This window comes from Panthera leo, chromosome C1 (assembly GCF_018350215.1).
Source record: "Panthera leo isolate Ple1 chromosome C1, P.leo_Ple1_pat1.1, whole genome shotgun sequence".
Taxonomy (NCBI): domain Eukaryota; kingdom Metazoa; phylum Chordata; class Mammalia; order Carnivora; family Felidae; genus Panthera; species Panthera leo.
In genome coordinates, this window is record NC_056686.1 from 19,470,361 (window position 1) to 19,486,373 (window position 16,013).

The following is a 16,013-nucleotide window of genomic DNA, read 5'->3' on the forward strand; positions in this document are numbered from 1 at the left end:
TAGAGCTACTTTCAGCTGCAAGAGATAACACGTTACATCTAGAATCTCTAGGAAGGTACTTCATATCGATAAAATCAGTCTGAGCCACTGTTATAGTCTTTCCTTCTTTTTTTTTTTTAATGTTTATTTTTGAAAGACAGCGTGAGCAGGGGAGGGGCAGAGAGAGAGTGGACAGAGGATCCAAAGCAGGCTCCATGCTGACAGCAAAGAGCCCGAATGCGGGGCTTGAACCCACGAACTGTGAGATCATGACCGGAGCCAAAGTCGGACGCTTAACTGACTGAGCCACCCAGGCGCCCCTAGTCTTTCCATCTTGACTCCCCACCAGATCTATTAAATTAGGTTCTCCAAGGACAGAGGTCTGGCATCTGTCTTGTTAGCAAGCTCCCCAGGTAAATTTTATGTAGCCGACTGGAATCCACCAAGGAATAGCACTGGGGAGCCACTGGTATAATTCACGTTCCTCCTTTTAATAGATCTGAATCTGATGCTCAAGAGAGAGCGACTTGCTCCAGACCAAGAGTGAGTTCATGTCAAAGTCAGGACCAGAACTTTGGTCTCCTGACTCCTTCATGAGAACTTCTGTTCTCTTGAGTCTGCTTCACAACAAACCTGGAAGCATTTGTTCAACATTCCTGAGAAATTAGTGCAGAGATGGGTTAGAATGGTAAGCAAACGAAGGCTTCTCATGTTCAATGCTGCAGGCACTCTGATGATGACCCTGGTTTTGGAGAGAATGATGTTTCCTTCCAGTTTATTTTGGACGTAGGTGACTGAAAAATCAACCCAGCAGGGTTAAGCCAAAGGGAAAGGTATTGGCTTCCCCAACTGTGAAGACCACGTAGAGGTTTGCTTCAGACATGATTAGATACAAAGGCCCCACTCATCAAGGTCCATTTTCACTGTCTCTGACTCTCAATACTGCTTCCTCTCTGCTGACGCAGTCTTCAGGCAGGCTGGACTCTCTGGGCTCTGTCTTCCCAGGTTCTTGCACAGCAAAGAGGAGAGAGATTTATCTCAACGGTCTCGGCAAAATTCCCCTTGGCTGTAATTGAGTTACATGCCCATCTTTAAATGAAGAACTGGGGCCAGAGAAATGTGATAGGCTTTTTGACCCAAGCCTAGGTCAAGCACCCCACCCTGAGTCAAGTTTCTCCATTCTGAGAGCACAGGTGGCCAAGGTCAGGGTAGGGTGAGGGTAATTGCTGAGTGGCCAAAACCACAGAGGTTCATGGTGCTGGAAACGATGGAGAAGCTGGCAATGACTGTGAAGAAGGTGACGATTATAAACCCGTGACAGTATTAAGGTGTTAGTTACGATGCTGTGATGATATTAGGGATGATGGTTGTAATACTCACTTTTTTGGGTATCTGCCCAGCTCTCAACCTCCACCTTTTCCAGGAATTACCCTCCTCACATACAGAAGGCTAGGTCCCCACCATTGGGTGTGTTCAATGTGACACAACACCTTCCTGGCCACAGCTCTGTGCCACCCTTAGAACTGACTAGAGGGATCCCTGCTCTTCAAAGGGGTCCCGATATCAAAATCACCTTGGGGCACCTGGGTGGCTCAGTGGGTTAAGCATCTGACTTCAGCTCAGGTCATGATCTCATGGTTCGTGGGTTGGAGTCCCCCATCAGGCTCTGTGCTGACAGCGCAGAGCCTGCTAGGGATTCTCTCTCTCTCTCTCTCTCTCTCTCTCTCTCTGCCCCTCCCCTGCTTGCTCACTCTCGAAAATAAATAAACATTCTTAAAAATAAATGCAATAGTTCATCTCTAAATTTAAGTGTTGCTTTAAGATTTTTATGTTGGGGGCACCTGGGTTCAAGCCCCACATTGGATGTAGAGATTGCTTAAAATAAATAAATAAAGCTGAAAAAATAAAAAAAATAAAATAAATGCTTGAGGGGCGCCTGGGTGGCTCAGTGGGTTAAGTGTCTGACTTTGGCTCAGGTCATGATTTCACAGTTCCTGAGTTGGAGCCCTGCGTTGTGCTCTGTGCTGACAGCTCAGAGCCTAGAGCCTGCTTTGGATTCTGTGTCTCCCTCTCTCTGTCTCTGTCCCTCCCCCGCTCATGCGCTCGCGCTCTCTCTCTCTCTCTCTCATGCACAGTCTCTCTCTCTCTCTCTCTCTCTCTGCCCCTCACCTCCCCCCTCACCCTCTGTCTCTCTCAAAAAGAAATAAACATTAAAAATGTTTTTAAATAAATAAACATTAAAAACACTAAAATTTTTATGTTCAATTCTATTTCCTACTATGTCAACAGATCAAACTTTCACCAAATAGAAATGTTAAAAAAAAAAACTAACAAGAAAACAACTGCAGAGAGGCTAGCAGGGCATTACTGCCAGTAAAACGGGAGTGATATGAAACTTTTTTTTTAAGCAATCTCTACACCCAACCTGGGTCTAGAACTCATCACCCTGAGATTAAGAGTCACATGCTCTAATGACTGAACGAGCCAGGAACCCCTGAAGCTTTTCACTATAGTAACATATTTAGTAACTTTGCTTAAATCAAGACAAGAAAAATAGATTTTACGGAATAAAGCTAGAACAATTTGTGAATTACTCACATGTTTATTTTCTTACTCATCCAGTATTGTTGGCCCTTGACCAAAATACCCATACGTGTGCAATAATAATTAAATTCAGTCATGTTTGATATTTTCATGGCTTTCTCTGTGTTAAAAAGAAACACCAAAACATATTTTTCAACTTGTCATTATGAATGCATATTTGTCAATGTTTGCAGGAGGGTACATTTCTTGCCGCCGCGTTCCACGCGAACCCTGCCCCCGACTGCTCTCCCATGTGTGTGTTCCCTACTCGGCTAAGCGGAGACTGGATGGTTTGGGTTCCTTGCACTGGATCAAGAGGCGCCCTCGCTGAGGCCAGCGGAGGAAAGTGAGGGTGACCAGAGAAAGGCGTGGGGGCGGAGGAGGTGCCAGCAGGTGGGGAAGCGCTGCCACCCGGGGCTGCCCTCGTGCCCGCCCGTGCGTGCGTCCGGAAGACTCCGGGCTCCACCTCGAGGGAGAGCAGATCTGCCCAAGAGCCCGGGCCGCGGGTGCTGCCCTGTGGGTGCGAGTCCGCTCTGCAGGCCCGGCTCTGCCGCCTCCAAGCCGTGTGACCCTGGCCGAGTCACTTCTCCGCCTCTGCCCGCTCCCTCCCCGCACCCCCTAGGGTTTGATAAGAAGCAGGTGTCGCAAGGAGCGGAGCGCCTCGCGCACAGCGGACAGTAAATGGCGTTGGTTTCCTTATTCTAACCCTGGGCTGGAAGCGCTGTGCGAGCGGACAGCCTCTCTCTTACTCACTGTGTTCACTGGCAACGCGGAGGGGCTCCACCAACAGCGTGCCATGACACCTTCCTCTCCGCGACCCCGCTGCCCTTCCCTCCCCCGGTGGGTGCGGGGCAACGGCTCTGCCCAGAGGCCGCACCCCTCGGAGGCAGAGCGGGAGCCAGGCTATTGTTGTGGCTGAGATTCTTTCCTAAACGGAAGGTCCCGAATTACGGGATAGCTGCTCTGATCTCCGTGGGGGCGCACATGGCGCAGGGGGCCCCTCCTGTGGTGCTGGGGCCTCACCGGCGCTGTGGGCCCCTCCTGCTGGCAGCTCCTGACCCCTCCCGGAGCCCTCTCCGCCGAGCCGCCTTTTCTCAGGACCCCCCACCACCTCACGCATCTCCTCCCTTCTCGGCACCCCCATCTTGTCTCTCAGCCCTCCTGAGCCTCTCCCTCCCTCTGTCCCTCTCTCCCTCTCCTCCCCTCCCCTCTCCACACCCCCTGCAGTCCCCTCCCTGACACCCTGGCTCCTGCTGTTTTGGGGCCTGTAGCTTTCACCATCCCTCCCCCAACACCCCCCTCCTCCAGACCCCACCAGACATCCCACCCCTGCCAGAAATCCCTTCCAGGCCCAGATACCCCCTCTTTGAAAAACGTACCCCCCTCTTCTCTGGCAGAACACACGTCCTCCCCTCTCCCCTGCTTTGTTCATCTCCGTCACAGAAAGAAGCACTGCTCTGGCTGAAGTCGTGATCAGTCTGTCATGCCCCTGCCCCCCAATCCACCCTAAGCAGGCTGAGCTCCCTGAGGGCAGAAACCGGTCTGACCCTGCTGCTGACCCCACAGCGCAGAGCAGAGTTCAGAATGATTTGTTGACAGCAGCTGAGACTGGGGGGTTAGAAACCATTTAGGCCGGAGGTGTCATTGCAGGGCAGGGGCTAAGAGGCAGATCCATCTAACATTCATGAGCACCTTGAGGCACCAGGGGCTTTCTCAGCTGCCACTTCTTTGTGCCACTCAAGACCTGGGTCTTCTCATTCCGATTTTACACAGAAGGAAACTCAGAGAGGTTGAGTTCTTGCTCCAGGCCACACAGCCAGTGAGCGGTTACACCAGGGTTAGAATCAAAGGCAGGGCTGAGGTGTGTGTGGCTGTGGTGGGGGGCCTGTAGCTGGCTGCTAAGGGAGGTGACAGTGTGGGTCGGGGGTCTGAGGCTGGATCTGAAGGCCTCCCAGAGCCTTCTCATTATTCCCGACACTGACCAGAGCTGCTCCCCCAGCCTCCCCCCCCCCCTTCTCCGGAAGGAGCCAGTTCTGACTCAGCCCATTTCCAACTGATCATCAAGGTGATCCGGGAATGAGCTTGGAAATAGGAAGGAAATATCTCTCAGATTTGGCCTCCCACAGGCCCAGGGTCCTGCCTCTAGCACCGGAAGGAGCCACTTTAAGGATGTCCCTAGGGATCCATTATCAGAAAGACAGATGATCCGTTCATGGCAAGTGTGACCCAGAGACGGGGCGGGGGCAGGCAGCTGGAGCTCCACCTCATGATCTCCCCACTCCTCACTCTCTCGCTGACTTGCAGGGCTCTCTTACCCAGAAGGCCAATCCAGTTTGACCTCCCCTCCATGAGCCTGCTCCGCCAGCACAGTAGAGGGTCTGTTTCCACTGGCATCCTGGGACACGGTATTGTCACCCCTCAGACTGTGCGCTGGTGAGAGCAAGGCTACTTGACCATCCCCCACCTCGGACTCCAGAGCTCTGTCTCCCCCCTCTGACTGGGCGCTCTGAGGGCTGGGGCTGCCTCCCCCATCTGATGGAGGGCTCCTACAAGCAGAGTCCCTTCTAGTCACCCTCATCAGACCAGGGGCTGCCCCAGGGCAGCCCCTGCGTTCCACTCTGAATCCCTCATTCTGCAGTCCAGCATCTGTCCTAGAAAAGAGCTGAGAAGCCCACTCCCCACCCCACCCCACCCCACCTGCCCTTCCCAACCCGGATGCTCCTTTAAGACCAAAGGGATGGGGGTTGTCAGACACAACAGCCCCATCCTCCCCCTCCTTCACGGGCCAGGTTTCCTGCCATTGACAGCATCCCAGCTGGGCCCTGCCCAGCCTCCACGCTTAACCCCTTCGCGACCAGATCTCAGCGCTATGGGCCAAGACTCCAACCTGCATCTATAAAATTAGGAGAATGAAAGTACCCATTTCACTGGGTTGTTTGGAGAATTAAACGTATTAGTCATGGCGTGAAGCACACACAGAACAGTGTCCAGCATATATTAATCTCCCAGTAAAAGTTCTTTGCCTTGTGTGAGCTTGGATCTGTCATTTCACATCTCTGAGTCTCGTATTATTCTCAACTGTCAAATGGGGAAACTAAAACCTACTACTCCCCAAAGATTGTCCGAGGGATGAACTGTGATCATGTAGATGAAAGCACTTCTCAAAGAGCCGTAATAATACAATATGGAACTATCATGGACCAAAAAAAAAAACCCAAAAAACAAAAAACTTCCTTTAACTAGGTGATAAAAATCTCTTACCAGCAAATGGGCCTCTGATTTTTTCAGTCTCATTACCTTACTTTACAGACAGAGGGTACAGTGGAGAGTGGTTTTGGAGTTGGGTTTTGGCAAGATCCTGTTTCTTCATCCATCAAGTGGGATGGTCACCTCTGCTGGGGGGTGGGGGGGCACCCCCTAGGGTTTTTAGGATAGACAAAGGAGATCCAAGAGCACAGGTGTGAATGTGCTTTGCAGACATTGAAAGTTCTACAAGAGAGGGAAAGGGATTTGTGGAAAGTGGTCAGTTGAAGGGGGGCAGGGGCCCCTTGGCAGGGACATTGACTTTTTTGTTCTGGGTGCTGCAGTTTACTGGGGAGAAGGAAAGAGGTCTCCTGGCACCAAGCACTGCGGAGACAGGGCTCCCCCTTGAGACATGAGATGTCAGCTCTAGAAGTCCCTGGTGGGGCAAGGGAGAAAGGAGACCAAAGGACCCAGGCTTGGCCCCAGAATCCTTCCTTCACCACCTCTTCCCAGCCAATCTCATTGGCCATAAGAGGACCATGGGCAGAGGCACCTCCAATGGGCTCCAGGGTGGCTGTCTTCCCAAGACTTGCTGGGACAGGCTCACCCCGCACATCTGCGGCACCCATGCCCCCACCCTTAGGCTGCAGATTCCTGGCCTCACCCCTAGGGAGAGCAGGCCTGACACCATCCACACACCCCAATCAGGACAGGCCTAAACCTGCTACAGAGGAAACAGCACAGTCAGTTAGGACCCTGCTCTGCCTTCCCATTTAACCAAGAGGTTCTGCAAACGCCTAGCAGAGGGGACTGGCCCCACATGAATAGAATGTCCCTACCCCAGGCCTCTGGAGGAAGCTAGGGAATCAGGAGACCTTATCTAGGGTCCTGGCAGTGTCCCAAGCTCACTGTGCCTCCATACAAATCACTTAACCTGTCAGGGCCTGTGTGGCCAGCTGTAAAATAAAGGAGCTGGACCTGGTCCAAGGGTCCTCTCCAGCACTGAGACTGTGACCAGGAAGGAGTTAACTGGAGACCAGGCTCCTGGTCAGGAAGGCAGGGGTTAATCTGGAGGGGGTGGGGGGGTGGAGGCTCTCTCGCCTTTTCCTGTGGAGAGTGAGGTTTGGCTGCTACCAAAGTTACTTCCAGTCCTTGCTGTCCCTCCTGGCCTCCTGTGGTCCTTCCCAGGGACCCCTGCATTCAGCCTCCATACTCAGAGGTGAGTGCATCCTGAGCCCAGGCTGGGGTGGGCAGGCACTCAGGGACCCTAGAGCTGGGAGGCTGACACGAAGCCAGCGAACAAACCCCCCAGCCCACGTCCAGAGCTGAAGCCACGAGCAAAGTTCAGACCACTAACCACAGGACTGGGAGAAGGTGGGCAAACAGACGGAGGGCACCCTAATGTCTGCCAGGCTTCTAGGGTGGAACATCTGTGGTCGAGCATCAGGGCCAACCCAGGAGGCAGGGAAGAGACAGCGGACGGCAGATTATTTTGGTCCCTGTGTTTAAGGACTTTTTATAGCCTTGCTCCTCTGGGCTGGGAAGAGGAGAAGGGGATGGGAGGATAACCATGAGGTCAGACAAGCACAGTGCCCTCCTGGGACCTTGGAATCTGACCCATTGCCTGGTGTTATTTCTTGAGAGCTCGGAGGGAGGACACTTCCAGGCTCTCCTTGCTGCCTGAGTTCCCAGCCACCAACTACCTATGGACTGACTTACTAAACACTAGATAGGTGTGTGTGTGTGTGTGTGTGTGTGTGTGTGTGTGAGAGAGAGAGAGAGAGAGAGAGAGAGAGAGAGACAGACAGAGAGACAGAGAGACAGAGAGAGACAGAGACAGAGGCAGAGAGACACAGAGAGAGACAGAGACAGAGCCAGTAAAGCTGAACTGGCTATGCTGGGCTGGGGGGTTTGGCAGGGTCTCTGTGCCAAGGCCTCTGGGGGTGGGAACCCTCCCTCTATCCCTGGCAAGTTCTGTTCTTTTGTTGCCTCTAGACTGGAGGTCAGGTCCCCTCAGCCCCCAGAACTTATGTCTCCCTTTCAACTGAATGGAGGATTCAGGGAGCAGGGGTGGCATGGGGTTTGCTGAGCCACGTGGGTGGCCCCCTCTGTTACTGCCAGCGGAACTGTCAGCTCTTGATTTACAACCGCTCCAGGTCCTCTTCCCCAGTGGCCGAGGGGAGGTGGCGGACAAGGGTCACAGGGTCTCAGGATGAGAAGAGGGCAGGGACCCCGAGGGCAGATTTCTGGGAATGCTGGCCGGTTGTGGGGAAGAATTTGCGGAGGGAACTTTTGAGTGAGGCAAAGGGCCCACATCTCTTGGAAACTGCTTGGTTTTATGGCAGCAGGAATAGAAGCAAAACACAAGAGGGAAGTTCTGATAGGCAAGGAGAGGCGCCAGCTGGACTAGTTCTGCAGTGCGAGGTTAGAGACCCGTCTCCTAACTCTCAGTAAGACCTGATTAATCCCCTTGCTCTCTATCAGTTTCCTTCTCCGTGAAATGGAAACGCAGAGGTGATGTTTACAGTTGGGCATTGGGGAATTTCCTTGGCAGAGGTACAGAGGTGGCAGGTAGCTGGCTGATCTGACCTCGTGACCAGCTCTCTGTCCTTCCCCGTGGCCCTGCTGGGACTGGGCAGGGCAATTGGCTGCAATTACTGGAGGTTCCTACCCTGTAGTTATATCCCTGACCCCCAGTGCTTCAGGGAGGGAAGGGTGGGCCCCGCCAGAGCCAGCCTGCGGCTGGGGAGCCTTCTTGTCTAGGATTCAAAGTTGCTGGGTTGGGAAGAGGTATTTTTTCCGGTTGAGGCCACTTGCGGGAACTGAGCTGGGACCAGCCCCACTTCCTTTTCCAAGTGTCCTGCTTGCTGATGCTTGCTTGGCATGGCTCCGTGGCCAGATTAGGGCACCCTCAAAGGGGCATTAAAAAAATTTTTTTAATGTTTTTATTTATTATTTTTGAGACAGAGAGACAGAGCATGAGCAGGGGAGGGGCAGAGAGAGAGGGAGACACAGAATCCAAAGCAGGCTCCAGGCTCTGAGCTGTTAGCACAGAGCCTGACGCGGGGCCCGAACTCACAGACTGTGAGATCACGACCCGAGCCGAAGTCGGACGCTTAACCGACTGAGCCACCCAGGTGCCCCAAAGGGGCATTTTTTTCTGGGCAGCCAGGGAGCCCCTGCTCAACCTCTTTGAGGGATAGGAGAGCAGGGGAAGAGGTGGCCTGAGCTTCTGCCCCCTGGACACGGCACTGGTTGATTTGGATGGGGGAGGGGTGGCTGGCTGATCCTATTCCCAGGAATGCCTACAGGAGAGGTGCAGGGCCATCTACTCTTTCCCACTGACCATTCCTCCTTCCCTGTAGGTACCAGGGAGTCCCGACCAATTGCTCTTGGCTCCTCAACTGGCTTCCTCCCTCCAGTGGCTTATGGGGTACTATCCTGCCCAGCTCTGCTAAGATGATCCTGGCCTCTCCCTCCACCTCGTCCAGGGGACGGACCCCCAGCGCCGTGGAGAGGTTGGAGGCCGACAAAGCCAAGTATGTCAAGACACACCAAGTGATAGCACGACGTCAGGAGCCAGCCCTGCGTGGGGGTCCCGGACCGCTCTCCCCGCACCCCTACAATGAGTTGGGACCCCCTGGATCGCCCAGGACGCCCAGGCCCGCCCGCCGGAGCAGCGGCAGGCGGCTGCCAAGGCCTGACTCCCTCATCTTCTACCGCCAGAAGCGGGACTGCAAGGCTTCGGTGAACAAAGAGAACGCCAAGGGCCAGGGGCTGGTGCGGCGCCTCTTCCTGGGGGCCCCCCGCGACGCCACCTCGAGCAGTCCCGGCCCAACCGAGCGACCAGCGGCTCCTGGGGTTTGGGCCGCTCCCCAAGATGCCCCGGAAGCGTCAGGAAAGCGGGCGCTGTGCCCCACATGCTCACTGCCCTTGTCGGAGAAGGAGCGCTTCTTCAACTACTGCGGCCTGGAGCGCGCGCTGGTGGAGGTGCTGGGCGCTGAGCGCTTCTCTCCGCAGAGCTGGGGCGCCGACGCCAGCCCCCAGCCCGGGGCGCCGCCGCCGCCCGGCTCCGGGGACACCAGCGACTGGACGTCCAGCGACACGGATCGCCCGGACGGTGCTGGCGGCGGCGGGGGCGGCGGCGGCGGCGGCTCGGAGGCCGCGGGCTCGGCGCGGGACGGGCGCCCCCCGGTGTCCGTGGTGGAGCGCAACGCGCGCGTCATCCAGTGGCTGTACGGCTGCCAGCGCGCCCGCGACCCGCCGCGCGAGTCCGAGGTGTGATTGCGGCCGCTCGGGAGCGGGCTTCCGGGAAGTCCGGGGTCCGGGCAGGGTTAAGGGGTGGGCGCGGGGCTGGACCCGGGCACCGGAAGGGACGCCCTGCCTTTGACGCGCCGGGTGCCGTGGGGCGAGACCTTCCCTCTGGATCTGGGCTTCCCCTTGTGAACCTTGGGAGGCTGGGACAAAATGATTCCCAAAGGCCCTTCCCAGCGCAGACGGCGGAGGGGGAGGGGGCAGCGATGTGGCCCCTGTGGAGGCCGGGTCTGGGGAGAGAGGTCTGGGGTGGGAGATCAGAGAATCTGCTGAATAAAGCCACAATGTTATTTAAAGGAGTCGTGATGTTGGATTAGAGAGTCCATATTGAGGAAAGAGGCGGGGCGGACTTGCGGGGTTAGGTGCGTGGGTTTGGAGTGTGGGTTCCAGGCTCACTGCGTGACCCTAGGCAAACACTTAACCTCTCCGAATCACAGTTGCACCCCTCGGTGATCAAAGTATTTTTGAAAGGGTCCTAAAGCTCATGGCCAAGTGACTGGCGTATAGGAAATGTTCAGTAAACGACAGCCGCTAAGACCGCTACTGAATTGGTAGTAACTCTATTATGATCATCTTCCCCACTGATCCTGACCTGAGGTCGGTCCAAACTAAAGCTGGGAGCCTGGAATAGCGCGTTTGGGGAGTTCTGGCGAGGGGTCTGCCCCAAAAACCTGGGATCCCCCGGCCCGGAAAGGCTGCCCGCATTCCTGGAGATTTGCTGCCCCCTTTTGGTTACTAGCTGTGAATGGGCTGAGATGTGAAGAATCCAGAATTGAGAACAGTAAAGGAAGGGACTCTTCAAATGAGGATTTTGCCAACCAGGAGCCTCACATCCTGCCACTGTCTTCCTTTCCGTCAGAGACACACAGGGTCCCCTGTTTGCCTCACACACGTCCACACGTCCAAGTCTTTGTTTACGGTCATCCTCCCTTTGCCTGAGTTACCTTCCCCTTTTTTTCCACTCATCCTTCTAAGATTACATTTATTCATTCTCCCTCAGAAATTCCTGAATTTCCCAATCGGCCTCATCTCCTCCGAGCTCCCAAGTACAGCCTTATTTTTATGTCTCAACTTGTCACTTTGTGTGGGACCCGCTGGTAGTTTGAGTTCTTTCCTTTGTCTCTGACCTTCCTTCCCCGAGTACAGGGACTGTGCGCATAACAGGGCCACAGGCAACGTTTGTCGAATGAAAAGAGGCCGAACAGGGCGTCGGGCCCTGTCCTCTGGGGCTCCTCAGCTTCCTGGAAAGTTGTAGTCTAAATCGGACACAACCTTTCCTGACACCAGGACTGTCTGGTCATTTTCTCCCTGTACGTTTGTGGGGGGAGAGGGCGAGGACGCTTCGAGGTGGACCCCGCCTTGAGGTTGCCCACCCAGAAAAGTCATCCCTGAGGTCCGGACAAAAGCACGCGGTCACACGGGGTGTCGGGTCAGGGTCAGGGCTTTTATGGGCGGGGGGTGGCGGGGGGGGGGGGGGGGGCGGCGAGGGGAAGAGCGGGCGCCTTGTTGGACCGGCCGGCTAGTCACCCTTGGGCGCAGCCTTCACCCTCATCTCGGCCAGTTTGTGGGTGAGGAAGCCCCACTTGAAGCCGGCCACGGTGTCGGCCTCCCCAGGCTCCGGGCGCTCGGCGGCCTCCTCCGCGGCCTCGTCCCCGGCTTCGGGGTCCGGCTCCCGGGTGGGTTCAGCGCCGCGCAGTATTGACGCCGCGGCCGCCTGCTGCTGCTGCCACCTGCTGGCGAACGTGTCCCAGAATCCGGGCCCTCGCGGCTCCGCCTCCGCCGCCGCGGCCACCGCCTGCGAGGGGGACTTCGCCGCCAGCGGGCTGCGGGAGAGGGACGGGTCACGAGCCGGCCGAGAGGCGGGAGGAGAGGACGAAGAGGGGAGACGGGGTGCAGACGCTAAGAGTGGGGCCGGGGAAGCCAGGGTGAGGTCAGATGACGGGGGGGGGGGGGGGGGGGGGGGGCGTGCCGGGAGACTGGACGCAGGTCAGGACCTGGAGGCCAGGGGAGGGTTCAGAGGCACTGGGAAAGGAGGCCGGAGTGGGACAGGGTCAGGGGATTAGGGGAGGGGTCTGAGAAGAGGGGGCCGAGACCAAGATCCCTGGGGAGAGAGTAGGGGTCGGGGGTTTAGGGAAGGAACTCGGGGAGAGGGGCAAGGCCAGAGAAGGGAAGCCTGAGGCGCCGGGTCGGAAAGCTGTGGGAGGGGACCGGAGAGAGTGGCGGGGCCCAGCGGTGCTAGCGGGAGGAGTGAGACCCCCGCGCAGGTTCCCATCCGGGGGAAGGGGCGAGGTCAGACTCTTCGAGAAAGGGTCTTTGAAGCCGGGGTTGCAGCGCTGGGGAAAGAGGCAGGGCGGGGGCGGGGGCAGGGGCAATGTTCTGGGGTGGAGGGAAAGGGGGACTAGGAAAGTGAGGGAACCCTGGAGAGAAGGACAGGTGAGGAGACCCAGAGGAATGAGAAACGCCTAGATCAGAGGCTTAGCGGGGAGGAGGACTGGGGAGGTGGCATGGAGGGGAAGGGCAGTCAAGGAACGGTGATGAGGCTTGAGGTGGGAGCCTCAGGTCTAAGGAAGGGTCCTTGGAGCTCTGGGAGGGACAAGAGATGAGCGCCAGGGGACAGAAAGGAAACCCCGGAGCTGGAGAGATGGGTGGGTCAGGGGGACTGGAGGGGAGAAAGGAATAAGGGAATGTCAGAGGAAGGAGGCAGGACTGGGCTGAAGGAAAGGGCAGGGAGGCAGTGTGTGCCAAAATAGAGCTAGGAGAAAGGAGCTGGCCCGGGTACCATCCCCTAATCCCCAGCAAGACAGCGGTCCCTAGACTAGCCTGCCTCAGGTCTTCAGGAGCCTGGCTGCAAATATAGACCTCAGGCCTCATCCTGCACCTGCTGAATCAGAATCTTTGAAGGAGGGTCTGGCAGAAATTGCCTAGGAGGATGAGGGTATTGGGAAACACTGATCTGGACCACCCTCAGTTCCAAGCACCTAAAGTTTCTGTCTTCTGTTCCCTGATTGTACGGAGATGACCCCCCCCGCCATGTGGATGGGGAAAAAGAGCCTAAAATACCTCCTAGCACCTCAATCCCAACAGCCCTTAAAGTCCTCCTGAGATCTAACCTAATCTCCAGATATGATGATTTGGCCTCTTTCCTGCTGAGAGAAACTGAAACAGCCCGTGGCTGCCTCTCCCCCTCCCTCCTTGGTCAGAAAGACAAATAGACCAGAAGGAAAGGACGTGGGAGAAGGGAGACCCCAGGCCCCTCCCAGCCCCCACCAACACACACGTACTGGTCGGCACAGGGCTCCGGTGGCAGCAGCTTGTCCTCATCTTCTTTGTTAAACAGAGACGACATTGTCAGCCAACCTTTCACCCCGACCCCCTGAACCTAGGAGGAAGGGGCTGGGAGTCAGGGAAGGGTCATAGCACCACCTCCCAGGATTCCACAGCAGCCTCCTCCAGACTCCCCAGGGCTGGGGTAAAGAAGGAAGAACTCACCCGGCGGGCCAACTGGGACATGGGATGGAAAGCCTCTTCGGTAGGTTCTGCCGGTTCAGAGTCCACTAACGCTGGGTTCCCTCTCTGGGACACAAGACCCCTCCCAGCATGAGAGAGGTCCCAGAGGAATGGGACTTCCCTCCCCCGCTGCTAGCCTGGTACGCACACCCCGGCACCCCAACCCCCCACAACTAAACACCCATCTGGTCCCCTCACACCCTCCATAAGTAATACAAGTGTACCTCTACCCAAAGTCACCAGTCACATACCTTACCTGTATAGGAAACCCCTGCAGACACCCTCGAGCCCACATACCTGCCCACCCATGGACGTATCCACACACACCCAAAAATGTGTGGACAACGGCATGCATGCTGATGTAGACACACACCTGTACATGAGCATGCCTCCACAGGGCTATGCCTCTTCGCCTGTACATAGCTGTACGTGCTGTGAGGCACCTATACAAGGACACGTACACTGTTATACCATTCACACCCGTGAACTTACAGAAATGCAGGCAGCGGCACAGAGGTCCATCTACAGCACACTAAACCTCTCCACCCATCCACAGACACAAAGGTGGAGATGCACACACACACACACACACACACACACACACCCTATAGAACTAGTTCCTGCCCCTGCCACATCTGTTTGCACGAACTGCTACTTATTACAGCCTCTAGATGTAAGACCGTTCCCAGTTTCAGAGCCTTTTTGATTTTTTTTTTAAATGTCAGAATAAACATGCTCCAAGTCTGGCTCTGATCTGATGCTGCAACAGTGACCCTCTAAGGGCAAGCACGACTTCTAGGACCATAGGCCTCACTTCCTCTCCAGGCAAGCTATCCCTGCTTAGCTCTGCCCATTAGGAAGTTGTGTCAAGCTGCATGTGCCCCATGTGGCTACTGCCCCCTGGTCTCTTCCATGTGGCAGCCCTTGGCTGCCATCTTTGGAGATGGAGTCCGTCGTGGGAGACAATGACCATTTTTCCCGTGGCCCCCCAATCTTCTTCCTCAGTTTCCTGAAATATCCTGGCTTTCGGCACCAGGCCATTTGTCACCCTTGAAGGTGCCGATTGTTTCTGCACAAATGTGCCTCCCCTCACAGAGCCTGCCCCTTGCTCTTCATTGTATCTCACTCCTGCTCTCTCCGCCCATGACCCACCCAGCAAACATGGATGGTACCCACCTCCTCTGCCAGGTCTTCCTCAGATTCCCCACTGAGGGTCTGTAACACTTTGGACTTGTAGGTTTTCCAGAAGGTCTGGTTCATGGCTGCAGGGAAAACAGGCCTGGCACCCAAGCTCAGGAAGGCAGTGACTCAGTGGGCACCCAGCGGGTCTGGCTCCAGGAACTTGGTGAGGCCAAGAGCCTGTCCCAGGGATCAGGTGACTTCATTAAAGATGCACCAGCCTCCCCAGCTGGCACACTGTCAGGCAGGTGAACTGATCCAGAGGAGTCTGGGGTGGAGACAGGACAGAGCTGGCTTCTGTGGCCTCAGCCCCTCATCTTGACCCATATTGGCCAAGAATAATGGAGACATCTCTCTGCACGGAGGCCCACTTCCTGGCCCTACGGGTACTTGAATTTGATCTCTTGGAATGGCTCCAAAAAAAATCTGCTTGCATTCACAAAGTCCATTTATAAAGTCCTTGGGCCCAAGACCCACACTGGTGCCCCTGTGACTGTAGCCATACCAGTTGTGCCTTCAGCAGGGCCTGCCCTATGTCCCCACTCAACTGTGAACTGGAGTGGGGAGGTCTCAAAGCCCCTGGTTGACACCCTGGGCTTACATTTCTCTGCTTTGTCTGGGCTGGAAACCGATTCCTCTCCCCGGGGATGCACGTGCATGTCTCCCTGTTTCCTGGCAACAGGTTCCAAAGAGCTGGAGCCCCTGAATTATTGCTGAGCTCCTCTGGTCAGCCAGGAAGGCACCAGGCTCCAATGAACGGAGGAAGGCTCTCTGGCCTTCTCCCCACTCTGAGCACAAAATACCTAGGCTGTATCTCTGCCTTTGCCGCCAGCCCACACCAGGGAGTCCAGGGCTCAGAGAAAGGGGGCAAAGATAAGAGGTGCTTCTGCCAGCCCTTCCACTTCTTGTGAGAGTTGCTGACCCCGTGCAGTCTGAGGAGATGCCTGAGCAGAACACTCCTTGCTCACGGATTTGACTGGGGGTGCACGAAGGACGGAGACCCAAGGGAATAACTGGGGAACGGTGAGAAGTGGTGAGCGCTTTGTCAGGAACTGGAGGTATCTCAGGAGTCCCTGTGGGGGCCAGATCCCAAACTTACTCACTCGCACTCATTAATTCATTTATTCACATCACAGACATTTTTCAGTGCCTCCCAGAGATGCTCAAGGCATATTCCCTCCCCCCGCTGACCGTGGAGTCTACGATCT

General features: G+C 55.9%; 2 protein-coding genes and 1 long non-coding RNA gene across 3 annotated transcripts; 1 reads left to right on the forward strand and 2 right to left on the reverse strand.

Annotated features, from left to right (window-relative positions):
- Positions 1-253: 253 nt before the first annotated feature.
- On the reverse strand, positions 254-3,490 carry LOC122227542. The gene is made up of 3 exons (XR_006206108.1): positions 3,316-3,490; positions 2,578-2,683; positions 254-987 (listed from the first exon to the last, which is right to left on the reverse strand). It is a non-coding gene; the product is annotated as an uncharacterized LOC122227542 (long non-coding RNA).
- A 3,441-nt stretch (positions 3,491-6,931) lies between these two features.
- FAM110D (family with sequence similarity 110 member D) lies at positions 6,932-10,402 on the forward strand. The gene is made up of 2 exons (XM_042951828.1): positions 6,932-7,024; positions 9,171-10,402. The coding sequence occupies exon 2, from the start codon at positions 9,265-9,267 to the stop codon at positions 10,087-10,089; it is 825 nt and encodes a 274-aa protein (XP_042807762.1). The 5' UTR covers positions 6,932-7,024; positions 9,171-9,264; the 3' UTR covers positions 10,090-10,402.
- A 1,236-nt stretch (positions 10,403-11,638) lies between these two features.
- Positions 11,639-14,886, reverse strand: CC1H1orf232 (chromosome C1 C1orf232 homolog). Its single transcript, XM_042953867.1, has 4 exons — positions 14,803-14,886; positions 13,609-13,692; positions 13,401-13,498; positions 11,639-11,942 (listed from the first exon to the last, which is right to left on the reverse strand). Exons 1-4 carry the CDS (start codon positions 14,884-14,886, stop codon positions 11,639-11,641), a joined length of 570 nt encoding a protein of 189 aa, XP_042809801.1.
- Positions 14,887-16,013: the final 1,127 nt, after the last annotated feature.